The following is a 16,926-nucleotide window of genomic DNA, read 5'->3' on the forward strand; positions in this document are numbered from 1 at the left end:
TGCTGTGGGAGCCACAGCAGGGGCCCATTATCATAGCCCAGCCAGAAGACTCAGGAGGTGATGCCTGGCCGGCTCCTTAAAGATGGTTGAGAGGGGTTGGCTGAATAACAAGGACTCTAGCACCCAAATCGGGTCTTGTCAGATGGCAGGAAAAGGAGGATGGGGCTGTCAGGGCCTTTGGGTACCTAAGCAGAGTGAGTGAAGCCTCTGACCCCTGGCTGCTGCAGACACCAATGATGAGGCAGTCAGTTGGCTTTTCTGGGTCGGTTGGTTTTTCATTACTTCATTTTGGGCTAACTTTGAAGGAAATGTAATGGTGGCTGGTAGGCCAGGGCTAAGGTGACCCAACGAGGTGGTATTGCAGGAGGAGGCCCTAAATTTCCAGATTGGTAACTATATATGTGGCACCAAGAACATGAACAGGTATCAGATTAAGAAAATTCACCTGTAGTTCGACTCCCCAGTATTTTGTTAGATTTCCTTTCAGTTCATTTGACTACATGGGCATAGTTTTTATATGCTGTCGTTGTCATCATAGGGGCCACAGTTGTTGATTTTGCTCCTCTTCAGTGTTAGAAGCATTTCCTATCCCCGTGTGTTCTCTGTGGTGGTCATCTCAGGTGACTGCAGAGCACTCTGTGGTGTGCGTGGTATCTCTGAGTGATCTCTTATCACTCACCAAGTGCCATCTCGGGGCTTCCTGTGTTGGAGCCGGCCCTTGTCTGTGTTTACTGTGGAGTCCTTCCCTAGGATGCAGTCTTTCCATTTCTGGGAATCATTGAAAAGGGGTGATGGGTGTGGGGGGAGCTGGGGGCTGCTGCAGAGGGGACTGCGAGCAGCCCTGATATGGAGTTCTGTCTCCAGGCATTGCTTCACCGGCAGCTACCCGGTCATCGAGCCCCTGCTGAAGTACTTTCCCAACATGTCTGTGGGCTTCACGGCAGTGCTGACATACTCCTCCGCCTGGGAGGCCCGGGAAGCCTTGAGGCAGATCCCACTGGAGAGAATCATCGTGGAAACAGATGCTCCCTATTTCCTCCCTCGTCAGGTAAGGGGGTCTTCAGGCTGAGTGGAGGCACCGGAGGGAGAGGGTGGGGAGGTGGGTGGTCACCCTTACAAGGTTGGCAGGGCCAGAGCCCCAGTGACTTCCAGGTCTCATCCTGGGCTGTGTAGATGCCTCCTTGCTGTTACTCTGCAGAACCAAAAGTCTAGGGGGCTGAGAAGCTGAAGGGTAACCACTCTCTTCCAGGCAGTGCAAAGCCCTACCCTGTAGAGGGTAGTCCAAGGAAGCGTGGGACCCTGCTCACCCAGAGCCCCCATGACTAGGACTCTCCCTGCACCTGCAGGTAAAGGGGTCTCTACAGGGCAGCCCCAAAGAGGTCCTTGCTGGGGAAGGGACAGGGAGGGAGTTCTAGATTATGACTGTGCACACATGGCACAATGATGTTATGACCACTTGATGTCTTCCAGGTTCCCAAAAGCCTTTGCCAGTATGCCCACCCGGGCCTGGCCTTGCATACGGTCCGAGAGATTGCCAGAGTCAAAGATCAGCCACTCTCCCTCACCTTGGCTGCCTTGCGTGAGAACACCAGTCGCCTCTATAGTCTTTAAGCAGAGAAGGTACAGTCCTCGGGAGTCTCCTAGAAAAGGTCGTAAAACTCATTCTGTATTTTTTAAAAACCAGGACAAGTCTTTTGTTGCATTTTGTTAATGTAAAGAATATAAACATAGTATGAGCATTAAGCCTGATTTGTTTTGAGTGACATGGTTTGGAACCTTCTTCCTTTTCTCTTCCACCCTCCAGGGCGACCAGCAGCCTGACAGAACACAGGCTGGCTTGAAGTCTGTGTCTCAGGTCGAGGATGTGTTTAGAGAGCTGATTGGAACACAGAAAACCAGGACAGGATGTTTTCCTCCAAGCGGGTCATAAGGCTTCAGCTTCTGGGTGGTGGGTGGGGTGGGGTGGGCATGGAATGAGGGGTATGGGGACTGCCTGTAATAGCACTGGGATTTTGCCTCCCAGCCAAAATGCTCCAGGGTAGGCAGCAAAGAAGAAAGAGTGTGATATGAGGGTACAGTGAGTTTGGCAGTCCAAATTCTGTTCTCTGCAGCCTGTGTTTTTGAGTAGTTTGTGAATAAAGTCACCCGCCTACTTGTCTAAGCACATGTGGGTGTGTAACTCAGTTCCTGGTTCTCGGTTCTAAAAACAGACTTCCAACTGGGAAACTTTTTGGGGGAAATTAACTGGAGACCTATCTCGGAGGTTTATTTTCTTGCAACCAGTGAAGTCGTCCTCCTTCCTTCCCTGGATAACTCTTCAGTTTGACTGTCACTCTTCTGGTGTCAACTCCAGCGTCGGCACAGGCAGAAGGACTTCAGCTGCTGGTCTCATTGGTTCCACTGCCATTGATATGGGGGGGGGTGCAGAGGAGCACTCATTGTCCATGATGGAGATCCAGGACAGACTGGGGGACTCCAGGAAGAGGCTTTCTTGGGGAAGAGGACCCCAAAGGAGGTACTTCCTACTCACTGATGCCCTCAGGGCTGCTGTGTGGGTGTGTTAAGCTGATAAGGTTCAGTTTGCAGCAGAAACTACCTGCTAGTCTTGTGTCAGGGGTTGCCAGCCTCCTTTTGTTTCACTTTTGCCCCCTTCTTGGGAACATTTGACCAAAAATAATCCTCATTTCATCTTGTGTACAGTCCCTTGTGTGCCCCGCCCAGGTTGAGAGGTGAATCAACGTAATTCTTCGAAGCTCTGCTGGGCAGCTCAGCCATGTTATATTGTCTATGCAGAATAAGCAGGTCTGGTGTCCGCAAATGTACCAGTCCTTCTCCCGCATCTCCTGGGTGCCCCCTTGGCTTTGCCTCTCCTGTGTCCTGTCTTTCTGTGTTTTAGAAGTGAGAGCCTCTCCTTCACCTTTTGAGCAACTGAGTCATCTCAAGTCCTGAGCTCTGCTCTGCCGCCTGCTGGTGCCTTGTAAAGGTATATTCGTTACAGGCCCTAGAGGTTCCAATGGTCCAGGGTTAAGTGAGAGGAGACTGTACTTTGTTTCAAAGGATCCTTCACCCTGATCTGCAATGAGGCGGATAGGTCACCTGGAGTCCCTCGTCTATGTTCTTGGAGGCTTAAATTGTAAAATACATCCCTTATGGAATCCTAAATTCCTCTAGGTGTTTTTGGAAGGCGCATTTGAGCCTTGTGAGCTAAAATGGAATGGATTTAATATTTCCTATCTGGTATTTCCATCTTGCCCCTGGTACACAAGTCACTGGCCTGGAACTCAGCCTTGATTCACTGTCTGTCTTCATGGATCAGCTGTGCTGTTATGTTGTCTGTGCTGCAGATTGGCCCATGTGGGAAGTCGGGGGGGACCTGATTTCCTGCTTGGAAGACTTGGGGGACTGCCGAGCATATCAAAGTGTTTATAGTCACCAAGTGAACTGCAGCACAACCATCTCTTCTCCAGCAAGCCCTGAAGTCAGTAGTGCCTGCAGGTGAAACCAACCAGCCCTGTGTTAGAGGAGGAAAAGCGGAGATGACATGGAAGTCTCCAAGCCTGTGCCATCCACCTGCCAAGGAAAAGCACAAGGTGCTATCTACTTTTCTCTCTAGGATTTAGATTATCATTTATGTGCTGTTGCACAGTGAAACCTCACCTGTGTGGGTGTGAAAGCTGATTGGCATTGTTTTTGATTCAGCTTTTTGGATGGCTGATTGTTTTCACTGTGCTGTGGGAATGCCTTTGTACTTTTTCCCCTCTTTGGCCATCTTTTTCTGAAAATAAAGTGATGGATCCTCTAGCCAACCCAGTCTCTCCGTGTTTGTGTAGACTTACCTGAGTGATGCAGTGGTTTAGTCTGGTTGTTGGCCAGCATTGTAACCCAAGAATCCCGATAGCTGGAGACTTTCTTTTTTTTTTTTTGAGAAGGAGTCTTGCTCTTTTGCCCAGGCCAGACTGCAGTGGCACTATCTCGGCTCACTGCAAGCTCCGCCTCCCGGGTTCACGCCATTCTCATGCCTCAGCCTCCCGAGTAGCTGGGATTACAGGTGCCTGCCACCGCGCCCGGCTAATTTTTTGTATTTTTAGTAGAGACGGGGTTTCACCATGTTAACCAAGATGGTCTCGATCTCCTGACCTCGTGATCCACCCGCCTCTGCCTCCCAAAGTGCTAGGATTACAGGCGTGAGCCACCGCGCCCGGCCAGCTGGAGACTTTCTTGAGTATCTGTGTGGCTCTCTGTAAAATTAAACTGCATATAAGAATTCTTACAGTTCGGCCGGGCATGGTGGCTCACTTCTGTAATCCCAGCACTTTGGGAGGCCAGGGCGGACAGATCACTTGAGGTTAGGAGTTCGAGACCAAGCTGGCCAACATGGTGAAACCCTATCTCTACTGAAAATACAAAAATTAGCTGGGCGGGGTGGCACGCGCCTGTAGTCCCAGCTATTCGGGAGGCTTAAGCTGAAGAATCACTTGAACCCGGGAGGTGGAGGTTGCAGTGAGCCAAGATCGCAGCACTGTACTCCAGCCTGGGTGAGAGAGCGAGACTCTGTCTTCCCCCTCTCCCCACCTCCCCCAGAAAAGAATTCTTAAAGTTCTACAGCCTTAGAGTGTTAAGTAATTTTACTGTCTGGGAACTCAGATGCACTGCTTGTTTCTAACCTATGTAGATACTTTCTTTTCTTTTCTTTTTTTTTTTGTTTCCAGCTCAAGGCTGTAGGAGGAAGAAAAATCTAGTCCCTGGGGGTACTGATGAATCAGTTGGATGGTGGGCGTTGGACTGTGAATTCCTGATGCCTCTGGGTAAACTCTGGAGGAAATTCTGTTTCATTATTTGCACTCAGCCCTCCTATTTTGTACTAAGGTATTCTCGAATACAAGTGCACCGGCCAAAAAAGTAAACTTACGCATAAAAAGAAAGGCTCTCTTCCTTCCAAGAATGCTGAACACCTTTGAAGTCTCTGTTGCTGCGTCATCTTTTAGATACAATCATTGATTATGTATTTTTGGCATCGTCCTGAACTTTGTTTCAGTTCCTTCACAGTTGAATGTGCAGTTGGCTTTGTCCACTCAGTGATGGTCCTTGTGACTGTTCTTGGCTTTTCTGTTGTTTTTCCATCTTTCTATAGGAAGCTTGAGACCGATACTCATCGTTTGCTTTCAGCACCTTAATTTTGCTTTGTTCATTTTTGTAAAGTAAGGGCAAATGGCCACCGGAATGTACAGTGATTAAAGAAGCAAACTCTGTCAAAGATGGTGATTAGTGGCCAGCCAGTCCCTCTCAGGATCACTGTATTAAAAAGTGCTCATTTGCCAGTGACATTTTTTTTTGGTTTTGGTTTTTTTTTTTTTTTGAGACTGAGTGTCACTCTGTCGCCCAGGCTGGAATGCAGTGACCTGATCTCGGCTCACTGCAACCTCCACCTCCCAGGTTCAAGTGATTCTCGTGCCTCAGCCTTCTGAGTAGCTGGGACTACAGGCGCCCAATAGCATGACTGGCTAATTTTTTTTTTTTTTTTTAATTTTAAGTAGAGATGAGGTTTTGCCATGTTGGCCTGTTTGGCCTTATACTCCTCATCTCAGGTGATCCACCTGCCTCGGCCCCCCAAATGCCAGTGACATTTGTAGGTGGATTCAGATTAAGGTGGGTAGCTTAGTTGAGGCGTCTCAACCCTTTTCTGTGCACTCTCTCAAGATGATTTCTGAACACACAACTATAAGTGCATAAGAACTTAAATACGTGTGCTCTTATGCTAATTATACACAAAAGTTTTTTCACAAGGAGAATTTTTTCTCCAGCAAATAGCTCGCTCACCCTAGGGATACGTACACCCCACTTTAGAGACCCTCAAGTTACAGTGGTATCATTAAACGATCTGTAAAGGGGTGGGTTTAAGAAAGCTGATACAGGAACATGTTTGAAATAATACATTTTCTCAAGGGTGTCCTCTAACCATTTTCTTTGATAAATTATATTTCTGCCCATTGTTGACTTGAAATTGTCCTCACCCCTCTACCAAGTTCACCCAGTGTATTCTGAAGGAAAATGAATGAATGTGGAAACCTCTCTCATCCTAGGCAGTAGAGCGAGGGAAGCTACGCTGCCTGAGAGGCTGTGGAACCAGATGAAAAAGCAGCCCCTGAGTCCTGTGGCGTTGGCTGTGAGTCGGCCACGTGCTTGCTGTGCGCTTTAGGAAAGTTACTTAATTTCTCGGAGCTTTAGTTTTCTCCCTCATAAGTAGGCTTGCTGTGAAAATGAAGTGAAATCACATTAATCTGCATGAGCATTTAACATGGTGCCTGGTGTACATCAGGGGTGTGACAGTAAGTGCTGGCTGCTGTAGTAATTGAATGCTTAGCTACGTGCCGGGCCCTTTGCCAGCTACAGCTCATGTGAGATCTCATGTTCAGTCTTGGCAGTAACCCAGCAAGGTAGGCATTTTACATGTGAGGAGCCTGAGAAATTCAGTCTTGGCCTGGATCACAGAGCTGGTATCCAAATTCAGGTCCGAGGCCAAAGCCCAGATCTTTGCACTACACCTTGTTGCCTGGCACAGGTGAGAGTGCCCAGTCCATAGTGGGTGCGCAATATCTGTTTCTATTTGAATGACCCAGGCAGGCGGGTAATAATGCTTGTGATTTCTTTGAGAGAGAAGTAAGTTCTTGTCTTTGGTGGGGGAAGCATCAGGTGACCAGCATTTGTCCAGAGCCTGGTACCCATCCTCTCCCAAGCCCAATCAGTGGTGCTTTCTCAAAAAGAAACCATCTCCTGACCACTTTGGCCATATTGGGCCTTCGCTCCTCTTCTGTAGCTATTGATAAGAGGGCTGTGGGCAGTTAGTGATAATCAAGGTCGTATCCCGACTAAGTGACAGAGCTGAGACAGTTAAGTTCCAGGACAAGTGTGTTGATCTCTGTACCCACTTGTGCCAGGTGCCTGGGGAGGTAGGGGCATGGCTGTCTGAGGGTGGAGGGGTGAGTAGGGGGCCTGCAGTGTGCTGTGACGCCTGGGAAGGGGATTCTAAGCCATTTCCCATCAGCCATTTACTAAGTAGCCTGGGGATCTTGTTAAAATGCAGATCCTGATAGATTAGGGCTGGGGTGCTGCCCAAGATTCTACATTTCTAAGAGTCCCTGGATGATGGTGGCATTCACAGACCACAGCTTCTATGTGAGGGAGAGCAGTTGGGTTTCTGTCTGCCTGCCGCACCTGATCAGTGGTTAGTGCCTGAATGTGTGGCGGCCAGAATTTTACTTGGGGAGACGCTCGGCTCCTAGCACCCTCTGTGGTAGGGGTTTTCCAGAGTGTGGGCATTACCCCAACTGTCTCTGCAGACGGCTTCCTGCATGTTTCCCACAAGCGCTCAGATGGCTGAATTGGCAAGTCTGTGGTGCTGCTCTTTGGGGCCACCTCGTTCTTTGCCTTTCCCTCCCCTTAGCGATGTGTCCCATCTGTTGCCTACAGTCAAGTCAGTCCACATGTTTAGGCTAAGGTGGGCATGACCGAGTGGCCTTCCCCCGGGAAGACCAGTGTCGTAACTGGAATTAAGTTGTGGAACGTAAGAGTCAAGGCTCGTGTCTGCTGTGAGCTGGAGTTGAGGGAATGTTTGGGGATCCCACCTGGTATCAGTAAGGGAACCATGGCGACGGCCAGCCTTGCCCACATGAGGCATCTGCTTTGTCAGGCCTTCTCAGTAGTGGAGAAGGGAGGAAGGAGAATGCAGCTCTTTCAGTGCTGTCTAGCAGTGCCCAAGAGCCGCGATTGGGCACCTCACTTAACGTCTAACTTCAAATTCACTCTTGGGCATTCCTGTCTTCCTCTCCAATCTTGAATGGATGTTGGCTTCGATAATGTCATCTTGAAGTTTCTTTGTCCACACAGCCCTGGCTGGTTGTTAATAAGCTGTTAATGCAGCCTTGCACTCAGGAAGCCCTGATGTTTAAAGGAACTGTGTCTTTGTTCTTCCTCTCTTCCCTCTTTCTCTTAGTCCCACTGTATCTCTTCTTTCTCTTCCTCTCCCTCCTCCTCTTCCCCTCTCCCTCCTCCTCTTCCCCTCTCCCTCCTCTTCCCCTCTCCCTCCTCCTCTTCCCCTCTCCCTCCTCCTCTTCCCCTCTCCCTCCTCCTCTTCCCCTCTCCCTCCTCCTCTTCCCCTCTCCCTCCTCCTCTTCCCCTCTCCCCCTCCTCTTCCCCTCTCCCTCCTCCTCTTCCCCTCTCCCTCCTCCTCTTCCCCTCTCCCTCCTCTTCCCCTTTCCCTCCTACTCTCCCCCTTTCTCCTCCTCCTCTAAGAAACCCAGTCCTAATTCCACACAATGCGTGCACATGCAGTAGCTTCTCTGCTTGAGTGAGCTGGTGTGATTAGGTTTTCTAAACATGCACGTTGGCCTTGCTACTTGTCCTTTTATTCGCTTCCCACAGACCATAAACCAAGAATTATTTTTATTTGTATTATTTTGATTTTTTTAAAGTGAAATATTAACTTTTCCTCTTTGAAATAAATTCCCATTTGGAACATCAGCATACAGTTTGAACATTTATTCACCTCCTGAGCTTGTACAACAGTCGTGGGAGTTGCTGCAGAAGCAAGCGAAAAGCCAGATGAGCGCTTCTAAACTTAGAGAGAGGTGAGTAAGGCTTGTGGGCGATCACTTGTCAGCTGGGGCCTCTGGAAAGCAAGAGGTTGAGTCAGAATTCTGGGTGCACCGTCCTGCTAGTGCTTTTCTTCCACTGTGGTAAGATTGGAGGTGGGATGTAATGGTGGGGGTTGTGGGGAAGCACTGGCCTTGGAGTCAGAGGGCGGCACTCAAGTGTGGACTGCTGTGCCCTAGGCAAGTCACCTCAAAGCTCTGAGTCTTGGTTTCCTCGTTTGCACAGCGGGGTGAATGCTACCCCTGCTGTTCCCCAGGGGTGATGGGTCACCGCCTTGGTGAGAGCAGTGCTTTGCAGATGTGCAGGTGTTTCTGCTACCTCAATCAGTTGGGCGGTTTCTTTTTTTTCTTTTACAAGATGAGGGGATTCAAAGCAAACCCTTTACTTAACTCAGGAAGCTCTAATATTTGAAGGAACTGCTTAACAGGCTGCAGAACCTGTTCTGAGTGCTATTTTGGCACCAATTCCTTTTTGTTTGTGGAGTAAAGTTACGCAGTGAAGACGGTGTAACACCAAATAATTGTAGACTCTCACAATAGGTAAAATAGCTCCATTTTACAGTTAAGGAAGCTGAGGTTCAACTGAGGCCCCAAAGCTAGTTAATGTACTAGTTCTTAGAACATTCTTCGAACACAAAGACTATGATGAACTCCCTTCTGAGCCACTCACAAATACTAGCCAACCACTCTCCTGCAGATCTTTGGGAAAGGGAAATTAGAAGTTCTTTTGGAGAGGCAGAGGTTGGGGAAAACTCATCACCCACAGAGTGAACTCCCACGTGGGGCTGCAAGGAAACCGAGAAAACCCAGTCCAGGCAGGACTCACCTTTGGCCTCTTCCCAGAGGATGTTCTGAAGAAACTTCCCCAGGGCCTGGCTGTGCTGCTGGTACTGAACCCCTGACAGCTTGATTCCAACATCAAAGGGGGCGTTGAACTAGGAGGCAGGGCAGGGAGGACCCAGGAGATGTCAGAGGTCATGCCCATCCCCATCCCAAAGGGGGCTCTGGGCTCTCTGCTCTCTCTTCAGGAGTGGAGAGGGAGAATGGCCTTTGGGCCCCAGCAGGGACTGCTGAGTGACACCTCAGCCAGGTTCTCTTCCTTTCTCAGGACCACAGCTCACCTTCCCACTCACCATCTTTCAGACACTTACCTTGCAGTCCCATGCCTCTCAGCCTTAGCCTCTAATGGGATTGCTGATAAAAGCTGTGGTGTCCCCTAGTATGAGATTTTTTTTCTCCCTTGCAGTTTTGAAGACAAAAGGTTGAGTCACCAATGGCAGCATTTCAGGCCCTGGCAGGGGGTCTGCCCAGCATTCTCAGCACTGGCCTGCTGGCCTTCTATTCCTTCCCTGCTCCCAGCTCTTTCTCCTTTCTCTCTTGTCTGTTTCTTCTCCTTTTTCTCCTTCCCTAGGTATTTTTTCTCTCATATGCATAGACCTTTCTTTGATGCCTGGAAAATCAAAAGGAAGCTGATGTTTTCCTAGAAAGAGGCTCTGAGCCAAGTCCTTTCTGTGCCTCCATTTCTTCCCCTCTACAGGGAGAGCGCCTCATCTCTTCCATTTTCCAGGTATTCCTGAGATGATTTATCGGAGCTCAAAGCTTTGGGTAAGTGGGAAGGAGCTCTGCTGCGGCCACATGGCAGACTTTCCTTGAGAGCAGAGATTGTCTCTGCCAGTGGCTACCTCGGTGCCTGGCCATATTGGGCACTAACTTGTCTGAGTCAGGGAAGGATCTTAGTGCTGGGTCATTTGGTCCTCACAGTAGAAGCCCAAGGAGTTGGAGGCCAAGGACTAGAATGCAGGACTTTTAAACCCACCTGGCCCTGAAAACTGCTTTAGTCCTATTGCCCTTCCTCTGTGTGAGGCCAGGCGTCCTCAGTGCCTCCCTGCGGGGTAGGCGCTACCACTGTGCCCATTTTACAGGTGAGGACAGAGGCGCAGAGAAGCTATTAACCAATAGCTATGCGTTCCCTTTTCGAAATCTCCCTCCCCTTAACTCCACCATGAAGGTGGACCCAAGTGGGGAATGACATGATTGATTTTTTTTTTTTTTTTAAGGAAAGTTGGGGCCTTCCATTCCCTCCAGTAAATACTTGTTTTTCTTCCACCGCTGAGGCAAATGTGGGGTGGCCGATCATCTGGCAGACATCTTAGGAAACACGAGCACCGGTCTGGGAAACTGCTGGCCTGGCCTAACACCTGGCGCTGTGGTGCAGGCAAGTGAGTGGTGACATAGTGCTGGCTGGTGGGGGGCAGCTTCCCTCCTGGCCTCAGTGGCCCATCTGTTCAATGGGAGTGGGACTTGGTCTCCAAAGTCATCTACTCTGAAACTTGATTTTGGGAGGGAAACGTTTGGGGGGAGGTAGAGGGGCCTGAGATGAGAGAGGTGGGTGGGACACTAGGTTGTGAGGGGTTTGGTAGTGGGGCGCTCCAGGTCTCTGCAGCCACTCCTCTTCTGGCAGCCCCAACACCCCCCAGGCGTTTGACTTCTGGTTCCAGCCAAGGCAGTGTGGGTCACATGCTCCAAGGCTAGCTTTCACAGAAACTGCAAAGTTCCCGCTGTACCAGCCCCACCTCGCGTCGTCAGCCACCAAGACCTCTTTCTCACCTGGGCTACTGTGCAGCTCCTCTGGCTGGGATGACCGTGTGTGGAGCTAGCCGTCTCACCAGCAAAATACCCTGGTTTTGGCATAAGGGTACGCAGCTCTTTCAGATGGGAATCTAGTGGATCCCATCGTGTAGAGGAAAGGTCTGAACAGCGCTAGGCGCTGGTGAGGATGAAAGCGAGCAGGGGCTGGGGGAGCTTCCGACGGCTTTATTCCTCGACTGGAGAAGAGTATGGTAAACAGGCAGGCAGAGGCCAAGGCGGGCACATTTCACTCCTCTGGAAGGAAGAGGCCTCCCCTGGGCCACTGTGCGCTGTCTCTGTCCATCAGACCAGTGAGGAGGAAGAGGGCTTGGGGACTGGAGTCAGCCCTGACCTCGTGTTGCGTCTCTTCCACACACCGCTGTGGTACCTTGGGCAAGTGAGTTCACCTCTGAACTGTCCTTGGCTCTGAAGTGGGAGTAACGCCAGCCCTGCTTACCTCACAGGTTGTCGTAGGGAGGAGGTGGGGCGGTTAGAGGTGAAGTTGGTATCCTCGGGCACAGCGTCTAATAGCTGCCATTATTAAGTGCTACCTTGGGGGAATCCTGCCTTAGCTGCGAAATGGTGTCACCAACCAAATATTTAGAAGAATCCATTCCCTGAACCACAGCCACAGGAAGCTTGCATAGACAACCCCGTAAAATCCTTTACTCCCTCCTCCTCTCCATCCTTGGGTTGTCTTAACTTTCTCCTTGCCCCGCGCACGATTTGTCAGAGCAAATCATCCAGACCTGCCCCCCCTTGCCTCCAGGTGAGGTGAGGGGGTGCCGGAGCCTGGGCTGGCGCCAGCTCTCCCATCCAAGGTGCTGTTTTGAAGCACTCCACCCCACAGTTCAGGCCCTGGAAGCCCCTGAGTAAAACATGGTTTTCTGCAGAGGAACATCTTCAGTCTGGGCCTGCCGTTTATTTCTGGGTGTCTTTGTCTCTGGGCACTGTATTTTCTGTCCCCTTTGAGTCACCTGGAGGCTCTGGCACCCTCTTTCCTCTGCCCAGGCTCCTTCCATCCCTATTATGTTGTAGCAAAGTTACTTCTCCTAGATATTTTTCTCTTAATGGGCAAAGACCTCACAGAGCCCAGGGCAGAGCTCAACTCCTGTGGTACTGGTTTTATAGTTCTGGGGAGCTTATAGTTGGGACCCTGTTCACTGCCACCTCTCCCTGCCCTCCCTCTCCCCTGACCCCACCCTCCTTGCTGCCACAGAAGCGTAAAACTGCAGAGGTACCGACCCGGATTTCCAGTTCATCCTCTGCCCCTTCTGCCTGAGCTCCATCTTCCGGGCGGAGCCAGCCTGCTAGAGCTCGGGGCTGCAGCTTGGCTGGTGGCTTCTTCGACTCCTTTCTCTGCTGGAAGGGGGAAATAGTCTGTTTAGGACTCTAAGCCCCCATGTCCTTCCAGAAACAGTGAGGTCAGACCCAGAGTCCTTTGTGCTCTGGGAGAAGACTGAAGCACAGAGATTGTGCTGCTGCTCCAGGTCACAGAGCTGGTTGCTAAGTGGCAGGGCTGGAACAACATGTGAGGCTTTGTGGGGAGGTCTCACCTGGACTCTCTGGTGTTCAGGGCTCAGGAAGCTGGAGCCTGCCGTGGCCAAGTCCAGCCAGAGCATGCCGAGGAGCAGGAGGCTGCAGACGGTCCCTGGGGAGGGCATGGCCTCAGCTGGGTTGCAGACAGGTGGGCCTGGGGGAGAGAGGGTCTCCAGGCAGCCTCCCCTTCTCATGTGCCTCAGCTTGCTCAGGTAGGAGCCCAGCAAATGGCGTGAAGGGCTTTACCATCTGGGGTCCTGACTGCTGTGTAGAGAGGACCCCCCTTCCACCTCCCAAGGTAGAAGATAATGGATGTGTGTTCTCTTCTCCAAGGCTGTTCAGGGCAGAACACCTGGCAGCAGGACTTGATAGGGGCTGGGGGTCCTCCCCAGTGCCTTTCGTCCCAGGCTCTGAGAGCTCATGGCAAGTCTTTTCATGAGGAGTGAGGAAGCTGAACCAGCAAGGGCCCCAGGGGACTTAGCAGGGAGGGGGGGTTAGAGGCAGCTCCTAAATGAAGCTTTGTCTTTCAGCCAGACAGTCCAACATCCCCTGTGTTTAGAGGGGACTCCTGAGGCCCAGAGAGGTTAAATGGATGGGCAGCAGTCACGGACAATAAACCTGTCAGCAAACGCACACGGAGGGTAGAGAGAGCTTACCTGCAATTCCTGGCGGAGGTGGTGCCTAGTGGCTGTCGGGTCCTTATATAGGATGACTGGTGTTTGTTTTAAACCAGCAACCCCATCCCAGAGGTGGCCTAGCTTCCGTGGGGCTGATGTACATTCCTTGGGAACTAAAAATGTTCATGTCCTCTGGGTAGAAGTCAACAGTGGAGGTCAGATGCCCTGCGGAATTGCTGGGTTGGCGAGGGATGAAGCATGTGCTCCAGCTGTCCCTGGAACACAGGGTGGCGGGGTGCCCCAAGTGGGCATGGCCCTGGTGGAGGAGGGAGGGAGGAGAGTGGCTCTGGGGTCTGGGTGCAGCTTTGTTGCTGTGTGATCTTAGCTTACTCGCCCTTTCTCCCTGGGTAAAATGAGGCTGTCATCACTAGGAGAGCTCTGAGACCTCCCCAGTCCAGCGCCCCGTTGTTTCCCATGTGCTGTTGCTGCTCTGGCCTCTATGAGCCCCGGGAGTCCGCAGGGAGCCAGGCTGGTGATTCTACACCTTCCCGAGGAGGAGAGTCCCACCTCCCGGTTGAGCAGACTGCTCCTGATCATCCTCTCCAGAGAGTGGGTGTGGGGACAACTTCAGCCAGTGGCTATGCTTCAGTCATTTCTGCCAGGTGCTGTGACATGACTGCCTAGCCTGGCGTTTTTTCACATAGCAGCTTGCCTTGCCTCCCTCCAGCAGCTTTGGTCCCTATTTTAGCAGATGCCTCTTCTGAGAGGGAAGTGCATTGGACCTGGAGGTGGAAGATCTACACTTAGCACGGGCCTGGCTCCTCCCTCATTGACTGGCCTTACGCAGACCACAAATAATTCCCCTTACCCAGAGTCTTTGAGGGTGAAATGAGGCGATGGGGGGAAAGTGGCTTCTAACCTGTGAAACACCCTGCAGATGACAGTGGTTTCATGCCAGGCCCATAGGACTTCCCAGCATAGGCCAAGGCCACTGCCTCATTTCCCTCGGCCCCAGGAATTTCTTCCTTTCTGGAGTGCTTCATCCAGCTGGGTGCCCAGGCAGGAACCCCTAAGGGCCAGTGAGTTGTCTGCAGAGAAGTTCTAGCAGTTCAGGAGAGGAGCTCACCTTAGGCTGGGGCTTGCGGCAGGGATGTTAGCAAAGGCTCCAGGAAAGAGGCCTGTGGTGAACTTGGGGCAGGGCTTTGGAGGGAGGGCTTTGCGGCAAGCAGAGGGGAGGTGAAGGCGTGGGTAGAGTACATCAGGGCAGCATGGAGAAGGCTGGGTGGCTTGGGGGAGGGTGGCGATGGGGTCATAACAAAAACATTAGAAGGTGGTTTGGGGCCAGGTGATGGATGCCTTGGGAGCTGCTAGCCCAAGAAGTTTGGGCTTTTTTTGCAAGAGGGCAGCTACTGAGGATTCTTGAGGAGAGAGAGACCATAGAATGAATGAAAGAGTTGGAAAGACTTTAAAGCTCTGGGAGGCTGAATCCTTTATTTCGCTGGAAGAAAAACTGAATGCCAAGAGGGCCTCACTTTCCCCAAAGCTATACAGCCATCAGGGGCAATGCTGGGACTCCCCCATGGATCTCTTGACTCCTAATACAGTGCTCTTTCTGATATGCCATCTGGCTCCGTAATGAACATTGTGTTCCAGGAAAATCAGTCTGCGCTGAACAGGATGGAATTGGGGCAGGACGTCCAGTGAGGAGGACATTGAGGCAGTAGAGCAGTTGATTGCCGAATGACCACCTACCCTGACTTAAAAGATCAACCTCAGGGTGGATTGGAGCTTTCTAGAGTCTCTTGGGACAGCAGAAGCACAGGCCGGGTTGGACTGAATCTTTAAGTGGACATGAGTGACAAAGTACCTCCTGTTGGTAAACATCTCACCACCAACCCACTGTGGTGGCTAAGATCCCACCTTTAGTCCCAGCAACATGTAAGCATGTCACCAGGAGGTCTTCACAGGCCTGTCTGCCGCCTGAGTGTAGACATCTTTTGGCCCTGGAGCCCAGAGAGGCTGAATGTGGAGAGGGTGGAGAGAGGTCTGTAGTCCTCAGAGAAGACTTGCAGCTTTTTCAGAGCCACCAACCCATAAAAAAAAAAAAAATCCCCAAACAGAAAAACCCTAACTGTGGTGACCAGGTACCTCCTGAGACATGAAGCCTCCACTTACCTGGACCCTGGAGGCCTCTCCGGGCACAGCTGCCAATGTTGATCTTAGATAAGACCACCAGCAAGTAAACATCCACTGTGCAAAGCTGTGTTATCTTTGGGGAACTGAAATGTCCCCTGGGAGTTGGAGACTCCCCTAGCCACATACCACAGAGTTGAGGAAGGAAGAGCTGATGGACGGAAGAACCATGGCGGGAGGAGTCACCCGGAAGCTACCTCGCTGCCCTGTCAGTTACGGAACAGAGGAGAGATGCCGGCTGGAGGACACAGCAAATTTGAACCAAGAGGAGCTTGGAGGAAGCCCGAGCGACCTGGAGGGGACTGGCTGACCTTCCTCATTCTTTCCAAGTGTGAATAATAACCAAGCCCAGTTTGGCAACTCCTTGAGGGTGAGGACGAAGCCCCATTCTCCTTTTTGGAACTTGGTGGGGCTCAGGAAGCAGGTTCTCTCCAGTCGGTGGCTTTCCTTTCTGTTGTGGGTCTCTTGAGGGCCTTCCTTCATGAAGGCACATGAGTGACTCGTCATTTGTGAATTAATTGCTATATGTGAAGGGCATCTGAGAACAAATTATCTTCATAGACTTTTCATTATAATTTTATTTGTACTGATAATTAGTTGGTTTAGCAAGCTCTTTTTTCATAGATTTGGCTAAACTTCAGTCTGAAAGAGGCAAATTCTGGGGTTCTAGAAAGAGATTTTATTCTTTGATATAGGGCTATTTGGTGGGGTTGCTTTTTGTCCTAGTTGTAGCTTCCATAATTTCGAGATTCACATTTTGCAATAGAAATATACAGGCATACCTTGGAGGCATTACAGCTTTGGTCCCAGACCACAATGAAGTGAGTCACACGAATTTTGTTGGTTTCCCAGTAAATATAAAACTTACGCTGATACCATACTATAGTCTAAGTGTGCAACAGCATATGTCTAAATGAATATACATATATATTTTTTTGAGACAGGGTCTTGCTCTGTCACCCAGGCTGGAGTGCAGTGGCACTATCATGGCTCACTGCAGCCTCCACCTCCCTGGACTAAGATGATCCTCCCACCTCAGGCTCCCAAGTAGCTGGGACTACAGGTGCACACCACCACACCCAGTTAATTTTTGTATTTTTTGTAGAGACAGAGTCTTGACATGTTGCCTAGGCTGGTCTTGAACTCCTGGCTTAAGTGATCTGCCTGACTTTGCCTCCCAAAGTGCTGGGATTACAGATGTGTAGTCTTTGAAATCCAGTGTGTGTTCTTACAGTGCATTTCAATTTGGACTAGCCATGTTTCAAATGCTCAGCAGCCACATGTGGCTCATTCTAGATAGG

General features: G+C 50.7%; 2 protein-coding genes across 6 annotated transcripts in view; one reads left to right on the top strand and one right to left on the bottom strand.

Annotated features, from left to right (window-relative positions):
• The window catches only part of TATDN2 (TatD DNase domain containing 2), a 32,885-nt gene extending 29,079 nt beyond the window's left edge, over window positions 1-3,806 (top strand). Inside the window, exons 6-8 of one of the 4 annotated variants that reach the window (XR_010132761.1) lie at window positions 865-1,048; window positions 1,250-1,346; window positions 1,471-1,602. Coding sequence is in view for 3 of the 4 variants with exons in the window: in XM_004033596.5 (XP_004033644.3) it covers window positions 865-1,048; window positions 1,471-1,611 (325 nt within the window). In the remaining variant the exon portion in view is untranslated. Of the gene's footprint in view, window positions 1-864; window positions 1,049-1,249; window positions 1,347-1,470 lie in introns of all 4 variants that reach the window. The other 3 variants (XM_004033596.5, XM_004033595.5, XM_055382939.2) reach the window with 3 other exon arrangements.
• Window positions 3,807-8,520: 4,714 nt separating this feature from the next.
• Window positions 8,521-15,713, bottom strand: GHRL (ghrelin and obestatin prepropeptide). 2 transcript variants are annotated; one of them, XM_004033605.4, is made up of 4 exons: window positions 15,608-15,713; window positions 12,522-12,638; window positions 9,475-9,583; window positions 8,521-8,665 (listed from the first exon to the last, which is right to left on the bottom strand). In XM_004033605.4, exons 1-4 carry the CDS (start codon window positions 15,677-15,679, stop codon window positions 8,646-8,648), a joined length of 318 nt encoding a protein of 105 aa, XP_004033653.1. In that variant the 5' UTR covers window positions 15,680-15,713; the 3' UTR covers window positions 8,521-8,645. The 2 variants fall into 2 exon arrangements, with proteins under 2 accessions (XP_004033653.1, XP_055238919.2); XM_055382944.2 differs by lacking the exon at window positions 15,608-15,713 and adding an exon at window positions 12,833-12,969.
• Between the last annotated feature and the right edge of the window lie 1,213 nt (window positions 15,714-16,926).

This window comes from Gorilla gorilla, chromosome 2 (genome assembly GCF_029281585.2).
Source record: "Gorilla gorilla gorilla isolate KB3781 chromosome 2, NHGRI_mGorGor1-v2.1_pri, whole genome shotgun sequence".
Taxonomy (NCBI): domain Eukaryota; kingdom Metazoa; phylum Chordata; class Mammalia; order Primates; family Hominidae; genus Gorilla; species Gorilla gorilla.